General features: G+C 41.1%; 1 protein-coding gene across 2 annotated transcripts in view; it reads left to right on the forward strand.

The window, feature by feature from the left end:
- The window catches only part of LOC124135340 (zinc finger protein 236-like), a 33,748-nt gene extending 19,594 nt beyond the window's left edge, over positions 1-14,154 (forward strand). Inside the window, exons 11-23 of one of the 2 annotated variants that reach the window (XM_046500621.2) lie at positions 55-246; positions 1,103-1,252; positions 2,415-2,664; positions 3,311-3,608; positions 4,055-4,389; positions 5,365-5,534; positions 5,771-6,049; positions 6,956-7,125; positions 7,825-8,032; positions 9,164-10,098; positions 10,755-10,985; positions 11,657-11,825; positions 12,053-14,154. In XM_046500621.2, coding sequence (XP_046356577.1) covers positions 55-246; positions 1,103-1,252; positions 2,415-2,664; positions 3,311-3,608; positions 4,055-4,389; positions 5,365-5,534; positions 5,771-6,049; positions 6,956-7,125; positions 7,825-8,032; positions 9,164-10,098; positions 10,755-10,985; positions 11,657-11,825; positions 12,053-12,366 — 3,701 coding nt within the window. In that variant the 3' untranslated portion in view covers positions 12,367-14,154. The remainder of the gene's footprint in view (positions 1-54; positions 247-1,102; positions 1,253-2,414; positions 2,665-3,310; positions 3,609-4,054; positions 4,390-5,364; positions 5,535-5,770; positions 6,050-6,955; positions 7,126-7,824; positions 8,033-9,163; positions 10,099-10,754; positions 10,986-11,656; positions 11,826-12,052) is intronic. The other variant, XM_046500623.2, reaches the window with a different exon arrangement.
- The last annotated feature ends 4,052 nt before the right edge of the window (positions 14,155-18,206 follow it).

The following is an 18,206-nucleotide window of genomic DNA, read 5'->3' on the forward strand; positions in this document are numbered from 1 at the left end:
TTTATCTCCCAAGTGACGTGGACATGAGAGTTATTGAATATTTGTTACTTCCAGGGGCTAAGCCTTTTGACTGCCCTCATTGTGACAAGAAATTCCGGACCTCAGCTCATCGGAAATCCCACATCCATTCGCACTTTCGTGATAATCCTGACCGACGTCCACGATCAAGGTCGTTACGACGAGCGCGACAGGATGTATCTTTACCTGAAATACCTCTACAAGAACCAATACTCATAACAGACACAGGTGGGTGTATTGCCAGGAATGATTAAAAGAAACTTTGAGAATCACAGAAGCTGTAGATAATGCACACTGATTATAGCAATAAAACTAACAGGACTCTTTTGTGATCATGGTGACTCTTGATCCTACTTCCAGCAACTTATGCCTGGTTTAAGAATAACCCTACGCCCACCGACTCACTCACTCCCTCCCACTACCTCCCTCCCACTCCCTCCCTCCTTCCCTCCCCCACTCACTCACTCACTCACTCACTCACTCACTCACTCACTCACTCACCCACCCACCCACCCACCCACTCACCCACTCACTCACTCACTCACTCACTTACTTCCAGAACCTTATCACAAGATTATTGTATTGAAACTAATATAACTGTTCAAAATGTTTGTTTACTTTTCTCTTCAAATCAATGTATACATCTAATGTCTTTTTAATACAGAATAACCTGCCTTCATGTTCTATCAATAATATGTGGGAGAATCTGGCGTTCACAGTTTACAGGGGTCAGTGGGGTAGCCTAGTGGTTAAAGCGTTCGCCTATCACGCAGAAGACCCAGGTCGATTCCCCACATGGGTACAATGTGTGAAGCCCATTTCTAGTGTCCCCTGTGTGATATTGCTGGAATATTGCTAAAAGTGGCAGAACACCATACTCACTCACTCACAGTTTACAGTTATTACTGACTTGATACACGTCTACATTGCTGTTGTGGTATCATGTAGGTAGAGGAAAATGTCCAGTGAATCCAAGTACTCTAAAGTATGATTAATTTTGTCTCTTGATACAGTATTCTTGAATTCTGCCTGTGCTCCTTCATGCATCTATATCCAACTGTATCTGTTGTTTCTTACCTTACAGGTTTAATTCAGCAGCCGCCTCGAAACAACAATGTGTTTAACCAATACTTGGGGGAGTCCGGGTCTGTGGACAGACCTTACAAGTGTCATTACTGTCGGCGCTGCTTCAAGAAATCCAGTCACCTCAAACAACACATCCGATCTCATACAGGTAACACAACCCACAGCATGCTCAAAACATATACAGGTAACACAATGTAGGCACATCTCCTACAGGTACTGTAACACAAACAGCAAATCTTATATAGGTATGTTGTTACCTGTCTGGCGCACATGTTTGTGTTTTCCTTGAAATACAACAGAGGTAACATTCCAATGGAAACAATAAGGGGCGTGGATAGTGGCTACTCACACTGCTAGATTACAGTAAGATCCGTGATCAGGGATCCCGAGGCTGGAAAACCGTTTGATGATTGGAGTTGCTTAAGCCTGTGGAATTGCCAATGTGGGGTTCATTGCACGCTTGAAAAGGCCTGGAATTTTAAAGTTTGTCTTGAAAAGGCGTTAAATCATCATTTTACTTGAAAATAAACAACATGGCTTGAATAATCTTTGAAAGGCATTTAGAAGCGATTAGCATTATGAAGAGAATTTATAGATGTCAACTTTTTTAGTATGAGGAACACAGTGTTTCGGAGTATATGCTTACTCCTTCATCAGGTGAATAAATTCTGTGAGGGAGAGAACATATATATGTACCTTTAAGAACTAAGTGATAAGTGAAAAGACCTTGAATTACACCCTAAGTACAATTTCTTTTATTCTATTTCTGTATGAAATACAAATGTGCTTGTGAATGTCTGCGAACATATGAAATAATGCTGCATAGTAACGTGCAATTTAATGTTCGTTACTGATTTTGCATACCTTGTTTCCATGATGATTGCTTGAATTACTAGTGTTCTGCTGAATGAATGCGTTTGCAATCTGGGAAGAATTACTTCCCTTTATTAATACATAGCACTGAATGTTTGAATCTTGTTTGTGTTAATTATTTGCCTTGAATTTGACTAAATGTGCCATGAAACAGCCTTGAAAAGGCTTTTGATTTGTGTAGGACAAATCTGTATCAACCCTGCTTTGGAAATTTCTCCTTTACCAGTGATTAGTTAATCCTGAAATCAGGAATCTTTCAGTAGGGACAGCAGTGTTGAGATAAATGGAGTTTCACTTGTTACGTGTCAATTTCCAAATTGAGACAATATCTTAAACAAAAATCTGTAGAAGATTTTAGAGTGAAACAAACAACCAACAAATGGCAGACAACCATGTTTAATGTGGCAAATGTCATCTGTGAAATGTTCTCTTTTCAGGAGAGAAGCCATACCGATGTAACACATGTTTCCGATCATTTGTCTCCAGTGGGGTGTTAAAGGCGCACTCTCGAACTCACTCAGGTGTTAAAGCATACAAATGTCTTATCTGTGACACCACATTCACCACTAATGGTAGCCTGAAGCGGCACATGTCCACCCACAGCGAAGTCCGCCCCTTCATGTGTCCGTACTGCCAGAAAACTTTTAAGACATCAGTCAACTGCAAGAAACACATGAAGACTCACAGGTTAGTGACTTCATTATTAGGTGATGGACACAAATGCCCTACTTGAGGGATCCTATTGTCTAGAGTTATGGCCCTTGGACCTAGAAAAATACATGTTTTTCTTATGCCAAACAGCAAACCTGAAAAAAAAAATCAAGTTTGTTTTCAAGTTGTTTTAGTTTTATGTATTTTATAGGGCAAAACTCATTTAGTTCAAAATATGTATCTTATATTTTTATGTTTGATGTATGGATTTTGTTTTCATCTAATTGGACTTTGGATTTTAACAAATAAACCTTACAAATGTTGCTTGGGTAGTTTATGGTAAGAAAGACATATCAAGTTTAAAACTCATGGAACCTCATTTATCATGTATTAAGCTTGTAATTAAATGTTTGTAGGCATAAAACCAAACTCACACACAGTATGCTGAGCATGGTTACAAAGCATGGGTGACCAATGGGAAATACACACTCTCTGATGTAGCTTGGCTGGTGGTCTGCCATTGTAAGCCAACATGAACTGTTGCTGACACTCTTGATCACTGATTTGTCTGGTTCAGCCTAAAAAAACTTATTAAGTATAAAAAAATAAAGTGTAACAATTCATTGATTTGAAAACTATATTTAGCTCTATATAAAAGTTTATTGTAATTTGTCATCTTCAGACATGAGCTGGCCCTGCAGGCTCTGCAGAATGAGGAGCAGACTGTCACTGACGGGGAGACCCAGTGTGTCGGGGACACCGTGGTCAACACAGATGACCTGACGCAGCCACAGACAACTGCTGACCTGTCAGCTCTGCAGCAGGATGACATAGGCCACACTACCACCATCACACAGCAGGAGTTCGTCCCGGTCACCAGCATCTCACAGGACCCTGGAGCCGTGCTCAGTCAGGCCACATTGCAGGATCTCACTGGGACAGTCATCGATCATCAGTTACAGCAGACACTCAGTCAGCAGGTTAGTTCACCATGTCCTCTGGATGTGTTTGCAACAGCTTGTTTTCAACCATCCCCATGTTGCCCTGTGATGATCCGAGTTAGAATTGATCTTCAGCAACTGAGGAATGGGGTGGTCCGGATGGTTGATGCCTGTCATTTTATCCTATCTGCATAGATCAAAGCTTGTGATGTCAATCCCTTGATTGTCTGGTCCAGATTTAGATATTTAATGACTGCTGTCAACATATCTAGAATATTGCTGAGTGCAGCTTTAAAAAACAATAAAAAACTAACACACCTGTTGGGATACCAGCCTGGAATACTACTTCAAAGAAACAAGGCCTCTTTCATTTTCTCTTGATGGTAAGCCATCTGTTTTCAGTGCCATTTTCTTATTCATCTTTATCCTTTGTGTATGGTAAGACAAAATACATGTGTAATGTTTATCATAACCTTTTCCTATAGGTGTTTGGTCAGCAGCAGAACTTTGGCCAGGCTTTCCTTAATGGTCAGCAGGGCTTTGGTCAGCTTGGCCAAACTGTCACCACCTCTCTGAACAGCCTCGGTGGTCAGCTCACAGGCCAATTGACGACACCACTGGGAACCCAAGTGACCAATACACTCAACAGCCAGCTGAGTGGTCAGATGACGTCCTTGACCAGCAACCAGCTGATGATGCAGCCCCAGAGTCTGTCCAATCAGATGGAAATACAGCAGGTCAGCACAGCGTTCTCCGTGGCCACCCCCTCAATGTCCACCACCATGCCTAGCACCAGCATGCAGAACATCCTGGAGACAAGGTAGGGAACTCAGTGTTGCTCCTTTGTTGGCAGTCTAGGACAGAGTGTTGCTAACTTCACTCTACGCGATCCTAACATGCTAGAGACAAGGTAGGGAACTCAGTGTTGCTCCATTGTGTTGGAGATTGGCATGTCTGATAACACTGAGTGATCTTTGGACTTCTAAGTTACAGGAAGATCTAGCCATATATACATATTACTGGCAGTGTAAAATGATTTGGTTTAATTTTACAATATGGGCTGCTGATTTATTGCACCAAACTCATTAAAAACAACAACTAAAAATTTTACAATTTTGTTACTCAAGGCATTCAGTGGTTGGATAGGGTGGAATGCAGTATGTATAGGAGTTATCTTCAAATTAAACTGTCTCCTATGTAAGCATATTTCCAAAGTATTGGTGAGAATAGGCCCATGGTACCTTACTCTTGACTTAAGAGTTGACTAAAACTGGTAGAACTCTGTTACTTGGTCGACTGCTTGTTATCGTATTCTGATGGCGTTGGACTGCCTACAGTCTACTGGAAAGAGTGTATGCCTGGAGAGTGGAAGGTCATTGGTTCGATGCGCTGGCCATGTTATACTTAAAGACGTTAAGAGATGGAACTTGTTACCCTGCCTCCCACACTGCATTATGGGATTAAAAAGGACTGACCGGCTTGGTATATATTGCGTCCTGAGTTGGGTATCCATGTTAAACTGTGGCATGGTATCTCAATGGGCTAGCTATATTAAACAGGCAGTCCGGACTACTACAAGCATGGATGCAGCTATGGAAGTGCACAAATCTTTAATGTGCCTCTAAACCCAATTGCATGGATCATTGCCCTTGGTGTCCCTGGTTTACCTGGACCAGACTTGATTATTTACAGACCGCCAAGTTAAGGCTAAATATTGCGATGTTAATCAACATTCAATCACCCATAACTTTTATTTGCACTGAGGTTGAGGTGGTTATTTGAATCATAATTGCAGGGAGGTTGAGGACACCTCAGAAGACCAGTTGGTGGAGGAGACAGATGAAGGGGAGGTAATCATTGGCCAGGACGAACACTCAGATGGCAAGAGGCTGTACATGTGTGAAATGTGTGACAAGTCATTTAAAAAGTCAAGTCACCTCAAGCAGCATGTTCGATCTCACACAGGTGAGTGGGTGATGATAATGGGGTTATTACTGGAAAAGTGATGATTTCAAGGATGTATATTGTTTTTCAAGCTGACTGCATGAAAGATTCATTATGCTTGATATAGATGCTGCTGCTGCTGCTGCTGATGATGATTAAATCAGGATTAGAATTATGTTGTTTTTGACGTAATGTGAAAATACTCTAATATTTTTTCTTAAAGAATCCCCCCTATAATACCTTTTGTCTGTGTATAGGTGAGAAGCCATTCAAGTGTCCAGAATGTAACCGAATGTTTGTATCGACGGGAGTGTTGAAGGCACACATGAAGACCCACCTGGGTATCAAGGACTACAAGTGTCACATCTGCCAAGCAACATTCACCACCAATGGTTCTCTCACTCGTCACATGATGATCCACAGCAGTCTCCGGCCCTTCCGCTGCCCCTTCTGTAATGAGACATTCCGCACTGCTGTCCACTGCAAGAGACATATGAGGGTACATCGAGATGGTTCAGGAGCAGTGCCACCAGATAGTGAGTACAGTTGCAACTCTTCATTCTGTATTTCTTTTTTTTGTGTAACAATAATTCCCAAATGCTACTGCGTGTGTTTAAGGATAGAAAAATGAAAGAAATGTCAGAAAATGTTTCGAAAAGGGCTCCACTTTTGGACTTGGTGCCCTATTTAGACAGCCATTGTGTGTCTTGCTATCGAGAATTGGTCTACCGCTGTAGTCCCTTTCTTCCTCCTGTACACACACACACCAGGTGGCCATGATAGAGGAGAGATCTTGTCATCAAGCCCTGTGAATTGTTCAGCCAAATTACTTGCTGACCAGTATTTTGGAATCTACTGATCAACAACTTGCATGTCATATTCGCCGTAATATTGCCCCAGTTGTTTAGAAAATTGACAAAGGGGGGCCTTTATCAAAACCATACACAATGCATTACAATTGTTTTCAGAACTTGAATGGTAGTGTTCTAACTTGTATGATAGTTACTAGGCAATTATGTACCCCTTTTGTGCTGCTGCAAAAAATCTATAAAATATGAAGAAAATATGGACTGTCATGTAACTTTCCAGTCTTAAGTCGGGGTCGCTTATAAAGATTTCTTTCTAAATTGGTCTCAGTGTACTTCAGGGGGTGCCTATTTGAACAGGTTTCTTAATCATGTTTATACGGCAAATATGCTACTCCATGTTAGAAATTATTCAGGATGTTGCTTGGGACTGAGGTTTTCTGCCCCACGTGTAGAATGTGTGCAGCCCATTTCTGGAGTCCCAAATGGTCATATTGCTGGACTTTCACTAAAGCGGTGTAAACTCCTACTTAGCAAGTGCTCACCTTTTGGAGACAACGATTGTTGATGTGACTTTTGATACTTTGATGCTGCACAAATGTATGAGGTATGATCAAAGTGTATGCTGTATGTAAGGTGTGCCAGGTGATGAGGAGAACCAGGCCCCTGCCATCCGCCGCACCAAGGCCAGCATCCAGATCACCGAGGACCACACGGAGGAACTGTCCAAAAATCCTGAGGATGAGTTGTCTGTGTCGGAAAAAATACTTTTAGAGTCTGCTTCAGAAAAGGACCGAGTTAGTGAGGTAATAGCTTCAATATTTGCAGCCTTTAGTTGTCTTTATAATCCCTCCATGTCTGCATATGTCCCTTTTTGAAGCTTTACACAAGAGAAAAACATTTTGCACAATTAGAGGATATATTCCTTTCAAGACTAAAAGCAGTGAGCTTCACATTGTCACATTAAATGCTAAGCAAACCTTCTGTCATTTAGATTTTGCATGAGAAAATTCAAACACATTGAAAGCCTAGAGCCTATCAAGATCCGGGTTAGAATTAGTCTTCAACGTGCCATGGTTGTCATAAGAGGAGGCTAACAAGATTTGGTAGTCAGACACACTTCATTTTTGCTTGATGCATGTCATCGCAATTGCATTGATCGATGTTCATGATGTCAATCACTGGATTGTCTGGTCCAGACTCAATTATTTTCAAACTGTTGTCTGGAAGGGCTGTGCATATTGCTAAGTGCGTCATAAAACAACAAACAAACAAACAAACTGATAGCCTTGAATTGAGCCAACAGAATGCTATAACATGATAAGAACCTGTTTTATGTTGTGTATTCATGACATGCGGCACTGAACAGTCAACCATATGCCTGTATACCATGATGGTAACACTTCAGCAACATTTAAGACTACCAATTACCAATTGCCAATGCAGAGTTAAACAATAATTAATCAATGATCAACACAAAAAAACGAATTATCTCCCCATTTCAGCAAGAGAAACCAATTCCCACAATGCACCACTGCAAGCACCCCCACCAGTGTAACCACTGTCCCAAGAGTTTCAAGAAGCCCAGTGACTTGATGCGACACATTCGCATACACACAGGAGAGAAGCCCTTCCACTGCGACAAATGTGGCCGCTCCTTCACTGTCAAGTCTACACTAGACAGTCACATGAAGACGCACGGACCAGCACAAGGTGAGAGGCAGCCTGTTGCTCATTCTAGTTTATCATTAATGGTTGCTGGACACTGTAGGTTTGGGTCAAATGGTGTATTTTTAGAAGTGAGAATTACACTTTGGCTATACCTGACATGATAGTCTAACTGAGTGATAGTCTGACTATTGACTAATAGTTGATAGATGCTCTGTTACACAACTAACCAATCATAAAATTTCGTTTGACAATTATTGATAATGAAAATAGAAAACATTACTAAAAAGGGTACAAAATTACTTCACAAATAAACATTGCTCATTTAAGTCAATAATATTATATTATTATATTATATTATAATATTAATATAATAATATATTAATAAACTTTCCACAAAGTACAGTGCATTGAAAATTTGTATACAGGTATCTAGCCTTACCCAGCCCAGCAAGCTTGGTAATAACTAATATATTCATTGTCTTGACAGAGGAATCCATGTAACTTTTGAAAATAAGCAGAACCAAAATGAATTAAGAGAAATTGACTAAGTTGCTGAACAGCTGTAGTTGATAATCAGTTGATCATTTCTGATAGTGGATTATGACATGTCAACTGGTTCTCATCACCTATGTTCCCAACCTATGTTCAGCATGTTCAACACATTGCTTTGCAGTAATCAGATTCAGTGAAATATAAATCACAGTTGCTGTTATGAAATACGAGTTATGTCAAGGAATAAGGTAATGCACCTGTATTGAAATATTGATGAATATGTTAGGACGTAGATTAACTAGTGAGCAGATTACTGGCGAGAGCTAGAGAAAACATCTGTTCAGCTCGAGCCAAGATTCAGAGGAGGTAGAAACATGGTGGCACATGTACGCAGGTCACATACACTTGCATTACAGCATTGCAAGATGTCTGCTCCCTGTACCCTCTGAAAGTTTTGGTTTTGCTGTTTTCCCGCTGTGAAGTGTAGGTTAAAGGGCTTTACCATTGTTGGGTGAGTTAACTCACTGGTATTAAATATGTATAGTAATATAAGAGGTAACCGGCTAGATTTGGAGGGTATTGATCTCATGGGTAGTGGGAGAACTTACTTAATGGTGAATATTAACCATGGATCATATTGCCCTCAGTTGTATAATCATAACGTTATCATTTGACTTCCAGGTGACAAGAAGTTTAAGTGTCATGTCTGCAGTTCCTTGTTTTCCACAAAAGGCAGTTTAAAAGTTCACATGCGGCTTCATACAGGAGCCAAACCATTCAAATGTCCACACTGTCAGGGCAGGTTTCGAACCTCCGGACACCGCAAGAGTCACATCCTGTCCCATTTCAAGCAAGACTTACCAAAGAAACGAAAAGTTTCACGCAGTGTGGACACGTCCCATAACTTCCCCGTCACGATGGTCAGTACTTCAGAGGTACCAGTGCAAGCCGGGGTTCCTCATCAAGCAATGTCTAGCCAAGTGGTCAGTGTTGACCCATCCCTACTTCAGACACAGAGCATCATGCCCATCTCATTCACAGTCCCGGACAATCTGACATCACTCAATGAGAGTCAGCTTGCTACGCAAGTATTACAAGGTCTGGAAGGTATCCAGCTTCATTTCACCTCAGGGCTCGGACAGGGTATTCAGATTGCTGGTCTGGATCCCAACATTTTGTCTCAAACTGTGCAGATCGATGCTAGTCTACTGCAGCAGCTACAACAACAGGGTAACATCAACATCACCATCAACCCCAACGTCATCACACAACAGGTGCAAGCTCAGGATCCCAATGTCATTACACAGACCGTGCAGGCCACAGATCAGGGTCTGTTAACACAGACCGTTCAGGCTGATGGGACAGTCCTGCAGCAGGCTGACCCTAACATCATCACGCAGACCGTTCATGATCCCAACCTCATGCAGAATATCCAGATACAGCCAGTGTCTTCGCTGCAGGACACGGTCAACCCCAATGTGATTGTCCAGCCCATGTCCAGTGTGGCGGTCACACAAGTAGACGCACAACAGCAAGCTCTACAAGCTCAGAACATCACCCTACAAGCTAGGCCAGATATGGCCGGGTTTGTTGTGCCCGACCATATGGATGTGCAGGTATGATTTGTGGGTAGAATTGGTCTTCAGTAACCTTTGTTGTAAGAGGCAACTAAAGTGATTTGCTTATTTGTCTTGTCCAGATTCAATTATTTATAAACCCATGTAAAATAGCCTGTTAGAACTATAACATGATTTGGGAAATGTTTAGATTCTAATTTGGAACTTTTTATCTAGAAAACATTCTCTGAGCAGGCCAAGATCCCTGATTGCTGACTGTGGCATAAAATAACACTTACTCCCTTCACGTGTTGATAACTGCTGTATCCTCCAATTGTTCAAATAGTGATATTGGCAGGGCAGATATTCCTTCTATTAATAAATAGAAATTAGTGACCACATGAACAAAGAGATATTTGTTCTTCCTCTGTTGTAGTCTATGGTTAAGTGTGTGAGTGAAGTTTTAGTGTTTACTTTGCTTTATGCAAACCAGCCCTGATCGGCTTCTTCAGTAATGATCAGCTCTATTACACGCAGATCCTGATGTCTGTATGAAATATTGACAAACCAGTGAGGCCAACATCTGCTGGATTCATGGATAATGAAACAGAACTGCACACATTATAAATGACTGAGAAATTTGCAGTTTTTAAGAATAGTTTTGTATTTTCGGAGGAACTAAACTTTTGAACCACTATTTTCTGTTTTGTATCCAGGTTTCGGAAGTGTCTCATATGGTTGTTGACCAGGACCAATCTCTGCTGAGTGACAACAATGATGACGATGAGGACGATGATGATGATGACTACAATGACGATGATGACGAGGTGCCGCTAGACGACCACAACTCAACCATTGTCCATGATGATGACACATCACTAGACTTCCCCCAAGCCATGCCCATACATGATGAGAAGTACTCCCTACAGAGGAACCATATATGTGGGGTAAGAACATATCCAAAAGCCAGTACGGCTCTATCATACAACCTAGTGCATATGTGGTGTAGCGGATAGAGTGTCTGCCCGGAGAGAGCTGAAGGTGGGTGGTTCAATCCCCTGGCCAAAAGCTGTTTACTTGCAGTCACCCTGTCTGGAGACCATAAGGGTATTAAACTGGTCGGCTTAGTCAATATGATGTGTCTGAGTGGGTATCTATGTTATGTTGGCATGGTATCTCAGTGGTCACATGGTTTTTGGTTTTGCTTTGTTGTTTTACGCTGCACTCAGCAATATTCCAGCTATATGATGGCGGTCTGTAAATAATCGAGTCTGGATCAGACAATCCTGTGAGTGAAATCATGAGCATCAATCCACACAATTGGGACCGATGACATGCATCAACCAACTATCTGTACTATCTGTCAAACAGAGTTGCATCCTTTGAGCATGCCAGAATCATCATCGTGAGTTTGAATGCAATATTTGCCCTGATTATGATATCCTTAGTTTGTCAGCAACTTCCCTGAGCTCATGGAATTCATCAAAGTGGTAAATATCTATGACATGCACCACTTTGTCCTTTCCTCCCACTATAAGCAGTGATATAGCTGAAATACTGTGTAAAGTGGCATGAAACCCAACTCACTCACTTACAACATATTGTCCCTGAATCGCAGGTATGCCATAAGGCATTCAAGCGGTCCAGCCACCTGAAGGAGCATCTGACCACTCATGCCCCTGGTTCTATACCCAAGAAAGTGAAGCCTACTCCACATAGATGTCAGACTTGCGACAAGGCCTTCCAGAAACCCAGCCAGCTGATGAGGCATGAACGCATACACACAGGTAAGAGGCTGGTAGCAGCTGTGTGTATCTCCTTTAGGATCAGGCTCTTTCAAAGAAAGCAACTGATGTTACGTAAACTATGAAGTCATAATTCCTTGGGCAACCAGATTTACCTTAAATTTGCTTATCTGGAAACAAATATTCATTGGTTTTCATTAACTTGTATGAAATGGAATTATGTCCAAGTCGTATATAGAGTTTAACTTACATTTTGTGTAACTCCCCAGGTGAAAGGCCATACGTATGCAATCTGTGTGAAAAAGCGTTCAACCAGAAGAACGCACTTCAGGTACATCTGAAGAAGCACAGCGGTGAGCGACCTCATCTTTGTAGCTACTGTTCCCTGTCCTTCACACAAAAGGGCAACTTAAAGACGCACATCAAGCGCGCGCATCACCTGGAGATGGTGCAGTCGATGAACTTGCCGCACGGCTTTGTCCCAGCAGCCACCAACACGATCAGCATCACCTCAGCACCACCCAACACCGGCGATGACGAGGGATTGGACCTTTCAGAGGTTGTTGACCTCTTTCAACAATAGACACACAATGCATCTATGGAGCAATATGGACAGTTCTTTCACTTTCAACAGGAACACTTGTGTACACATGGTTATGTGTTGTGATGAACAAAGATATGTATCTGAACATGTTTCAGGAAATAGAGCAATGATTTACAGGTCTGAAAGACTATGAAGCAGTTGAGGTGAATTGTGTACAAGAAATATGGGACAGCCCTGACCAGCCTTGAAGTAGTGGAGGTGTAATGTGTGTAGCTGAACAGCTCTGTGAGAGTTTCCATCTGTTTGTGCTAAAAGACTTCATACAGTCTCAGCAAAGACTGTTGGTAATAGCCAGAAACACGACCAAATGGAGTAAAGAAGCAGTAAAATTTGGCTGGAAAGATACTAGGCTGAAAAATTGCTTCTCAGGCATTGACTGTTGCTGAACTGGTGATGTTGGCATTTGAGATTTTATTTCGGGGGTTGGGGAGAAATGGATAATTTTTTTGTTTTTGTGTGAAAACAGAACTGATATGCCTCTGTGATTTTGTTATTGCAGCAGTGCCTGGGAAACATGCTTCTTCATCGTTATAGCCTTACACTGATGTTCTTGCCAGCACCATAGCATACTTGATGCACACTACACATGTGCATTATCAATGGTTTTAGTAATTTTCACGCAAGTATTCAGCATGCTCAAGTTATCCATACCTTTATTACTAGCAGTTTTCCATCTGCATTGGTAATCAAAACAGTTTGACTTGCATAAACATTTATCCATTCTTGTTCTATTATTTTTTAAACCATATGAGAAAGTTGACTGAAAGCCTGTGTGATCAGTTTAACATTGTCGTCATGGAAACTAACCTTGATCTCAATATGGAGGTGGACATGTATTAATGAATATTTTCTTGCCAAACATGTGGTTATGTTGTACTTTGTCATCATGATTTCTATTTGTAAGTGAACATTCAAATATTCTCAATGTCATGTATCTTCTTTAAAATTGAATCTGAATCTTGTCAGCTGAGAAATATGTCTTTGTGTGTACCTCTCTTAGAAGAAATTTATAAATCTACAGCAACAATATCTGTAATATATTTCACAAGCGCATGTCTTCTAATTCCACTTACTATGTATTTTGGGGTATGTGCGCATTTTTTAGATACAACTCTCAGGAGTTAGAAAGGAGGGTCATCTTAGATGTGTGGTATTAAGAAATAAGTATTCACCACCAGCATCGATGAATGGGGTCGTTGCCAGTAGAGCTGAAGAAAAGTGATGATTATAGGTTTGGCAAGGTGAGGCATATGAATTAGATTTGGATTTCAAGATTCAAATTTGGGGTCAGCAAATACCCAATAATATACAGTAGACATATTGTGCAATCTTCTATTTGATACGAACAGCATAGTTGTTCATCTCTGGTCATTGTAATCTTGTGAAGTTTTACTTTCCTCTGATGTCAGTTGAAGCATCAGAGGGATTAAATCTGTTATTTGAACTGTCATGAAATGTCAAGTACATATTTTGTATAGAGTGAGCTATGCCTGGACATCAGCATTATGACATTCAACAGAACATCCAACTACTGAACTGGGAATCACGGCAGCTACATCCACACCCCAGGTATTGTTGTTGATTCTGCAATTTGAACTTGTTGCTGTTGTAACTCAATTGGGATTCCATGCTTGTTAACTGACCAATGCATGTTCAAAGAATGGATGGAATTTTGAAAGTCTTTTATTTATTTGAATTCACATCAATGTCTGTCTGAAGCAGTTGTTTTCATACAGATTAAATCTGTTGTTGGCCATTTGTTATGAAGTTTGTGTTGTGTTCTTATTTCACTTACTAAACAGGCCCCCTGTGGTCATTCTAAGTGGTGACCGCCTCTGTGGTCTAGTGGTAGAGCGTCCGCCTGGAGAGCGGAAGGTCCGGGGTTCGATCCCCGACCGCATCATACCAAAAGACGTTAAAAGATGGTACTTGTTGTTACCCTGTCTGGCGCTCGGAATTAAGGGGCTAAAACAAGGACTGGTCGGCTAGGGGTCAATAAACTGTGTCTGAGTGGGGTATTGATGTTAAACTGCGGCATGGTATCTCAGTGAGCTAGCACTATAAATCGGCGACTAGTACAAGCAGCCACACAAACACATGTACATGCACGTCGCTATATAAGTGCAATAATCTTGGACGCGACGTTAAACCCAATTTCACCTCACCTCATTCTAAGTGAGAATAGGATCCCAGCAACCTATGCTGGTTGTAAGTCGTGATTTTGTAGATTGGGTAATCAATCACCATGGCAGGTAAATAGGGTGTGTGTAATTAGTTAAAGGTCCAATTGTGACTACCAGATGCTCAAAACATGTCCGTGTTATACACCTGGAAAAAAGTTAAACACCACCCCTTCTGTAGCTTCAGATATCTCTTACCACCATGTATCTTTTGGAAATATCTATACAAGTGACACTTCTTTCATTTTGAAACATGTCTCAGGTACCACAGACACCTGCTGAAACATTAGTACAAGAACTGTATGTTTGTCAGATAGTAACAAGTACTAATTCATATCATGAAGAAGATGATGTGAATATAAGTGTTGTCAAAAAACTGTTCCAAAACAGGTGAATGACTGTGGATAAGCTGGATGTTTGTAGAAAGATGACATTCATGAAACTATTTTTCCTGATTGCAATCTGTCAGAAACGTCACCAGAAGAAAAATTACAACTGTGTGAAAGTTTCCTACAAGTACAACCATTACTCTTATAAAGGATCAATAAAATGCATATTATACAGAAGGTAATATAAGATAGCTACGCGATAAATCACAAAGAACAATGAAAAATGAAGTGTGGTTTATTTCACGATAAAACATTGTTCTTTCATGACGTCATTTCTGGAGATTCGATCATGTGCTCACAACTTGATGACATCATGTTATGTTTGAGAGGGGAGTGTCTCTTGAGTTGTTCCCTATAGATGTAACTGGGCAACACAGATAAATGCGATGGCCGAACGATCGCATCCAAAACCGGGAGAGATATGACAATCAGTGTTGGGAGAAAAGTTACAGGAAATCGACATGAAGATTATGAGAATATGCAGGAAATACCTACCTGTGCATGAAATGGACTTGTTCAACATTGCTGAGGTCGGATTCTATTGAGGGAGTCATGATAAGCAACCCCCACTCATCGTTTATTTCTTAAATGTTTTCATTAAATATTTTATGCATAATGCTATTAATAAATCACAAAGTTCACTGTTTGCAGCAAATGGTAAGGTTTATCGATCTTCATTAAACACCACCATCTTAACATAATCCACAGATGAAACTGTCAACAGCTATTACAAACTACGTAGTTTTTGCAAATTTAGTAAACTGAAAGTGAAAGTATTGTACCTTATTAACATGGTAATTAAACAGTTGAAACGGCAAGATTTTGGTGTCTGCATTACACTTTGTCACTTTGTAGACAATTGTATTTAATCTGAAAATTAATACGGGATAAATTTTTTAGAAATGTCTATTTTATATGTAGATGTTAAGAGGATCTTCAGGATTGACTTTGAAGGACAAGGTGACTGCTTTTGAAATGAGTGTACAAACAGCTTATGACCCCAATAAATACATTATTGCAGGAGAATCCTCAAACTAGGCATACATGACCTCTTAGTCTTAGAAAAAATCTCGAGTTAGTTTCATTGACTTTTCTGAAAGGTCAAGGTCAAAAGAATGCCAAATTACAGATCAGTATTTATGTTTGAAAAATGTGGAAAAAACAGGCGTTTAGAACTTATGAAAACATAAATATATATATTTTAAACTTAATCTATCTTACACTATGCCTCCTTCTTTCGATACTATTTGGAAATGTGCTTGCACAAAAGTTTCCAGCTTCTGAAAAAACATTTTCCCGAACCAATCCCACCATCACTATGGTCACTACCCAAACAAATGGGTCACGCACTATAATCCTGTGCATAATGACCTACACAAATTGATCACAGGACTATCTCTGTCACATCATTCTCTTTCACATCGCCACCCTGAGGAGACGTGTATTGAGTCTTAAGAGAATCCATTTATCCCATTTTCTTCTTTTATTTAGGTTCCTCCTCCTCCTCGTAATAACATCTATAACACAATTAACTGGATTGAAGAGAATTGGGAACAGAATGAAATAATCACCGTTCGTGCAAAGATTGCAGATGTATTTTCTTCACTGCTGATCCTCATGATCGATGTTGTGACTGTTGTGGCCGTTGTCTTCCCGAGCAAAAGTGTTCCCAATGTTCCCACCTTTCCAATGTTCCCACCTTTCAGAGGAAGCCTTTTGTTTGTTGATGGTGTATCTGACAGTTTTCATAATGACGTTCCTGCCAAAATGAACCAGCCATCTGTCCTCAGTGTGTCCGCCACTATGTCTACACTGGAACAATATGTCGCATCGGACGTTCGTACAGTCATGTTGAAGGACAGCTTGACTACATCAGCCTTGACAGTCCCTACAGTCAACCCATCCAGATGGAAGGTTACTTTGCAGAGAACTGGTTCATCCTGTCCGACTCCTTCATCACACATTTCCTTCAAAATGAAGCTGCTGTTGGGGGGACACCTCCGACAACCTCCAGTCAGAGTATCCAGCTCTGGCTCTACAGGAACCAATCGGTACTTTGGTTTCCAAATTAGCTCTAGATTTTCTAGGTCCAAATCCAGATTTTTCCGTTCCAGAAGAAAGACGGCATGAAGCTCAGGATGATCTTCAACATGAAGACATTCAATGCATTATATACATCGAATATCCGCCGCATTTTCACATGACGTCTATCACGCTTCTTCAATCAGTCAGCCAGCCAGGAGACCACATGGTCAGTCTTGAACTGCAGGACGTGTACTTACATGTTCCAATCCACCGGGAGGAATGCCATTGTGTCCGGTTAATTTTCCAAAGCCTCCACTACCAAAGGAAGGTGCTCCCGATCTCCCAAAGTTCTTGCACATCCAAGGAATAATCTTTGAGGCGTACATCGACGATTGTATTCAAGACCATGCTGATTCAGACATCCTCGTACAGCATCTAGAGTTTACACAGCAGCTCATCAACGTTGTAAAGTCTGAAACAACTCCCACTCAACGTCTACAGTTCATCGGGGCTCTCTTCGACACCAAACAGGGCATGGGTGGTCGAAGATACAGCATTTAGTGTCTGTCCCATCCCAGATCCTTGGGCATGGGACCAAGACGCTCTGGCCATCTCATGGGAGAACCTCAACTCCTATGCCTTTACCCTAACCGGCCTTCTACCTGAAGGTATTCAAAAGCTCAAAGTTGGTTCATAGCATTGGTAAAGATTGCATAAAGAGAGTTTCACCATCTTCCTCTGTGGGAAGATCATCGCTGGATTGCCACCTTCTGTGACATCCGAACCAGACCCTGTCCTCCATCATGGAGGGTTGCTTTTGGAAGTTAGATACATTCTTCGCTTCTCACTATCTTCGTGACATCTCAGTCACCGACATTCAGGGTCCTCACCAATGGTCCTTTGGTCCTAACACTACAGCTGACGACTGCCCATCAACACAGATAGACGATACTATACCGGCACCTGTGTGTCAGTACTCCGTGTCCTGTATATACAGAATAAATATTGGAATCATTGCTCCTTTGTTTGTTGTCATTATTATTCGGATTCCCAGACTGAGTAGCCAGTGGAGGATAATCGACTCCGGTCTACAACAGGAGTTGCCGCAAGGCACTACCCTTTCAATGGTATAAAAAAAACATTTACCTGCCCACCTTTGTTAGGCACGTGCTTCATAACTGTTTTGAAGATCCTCTTGTGGATATTGTCGATCGTTCCTCTTATC

Source organism: Haliotis rufescens, unplaced genomic scaffold (assembly GCF_023055435.1).
Source record: "Haliotis rufescens isolate VD_foot unplaced genomic scaffold, xgHalRufe1.0.p SCAF_19, whole genome shotgun sequence".
NCBI lineage: Eukaryota > Metazoa > Mollusca > Gastropoda > Lepetellida > Haliotidae > Haliotis > Haliotis rufescens.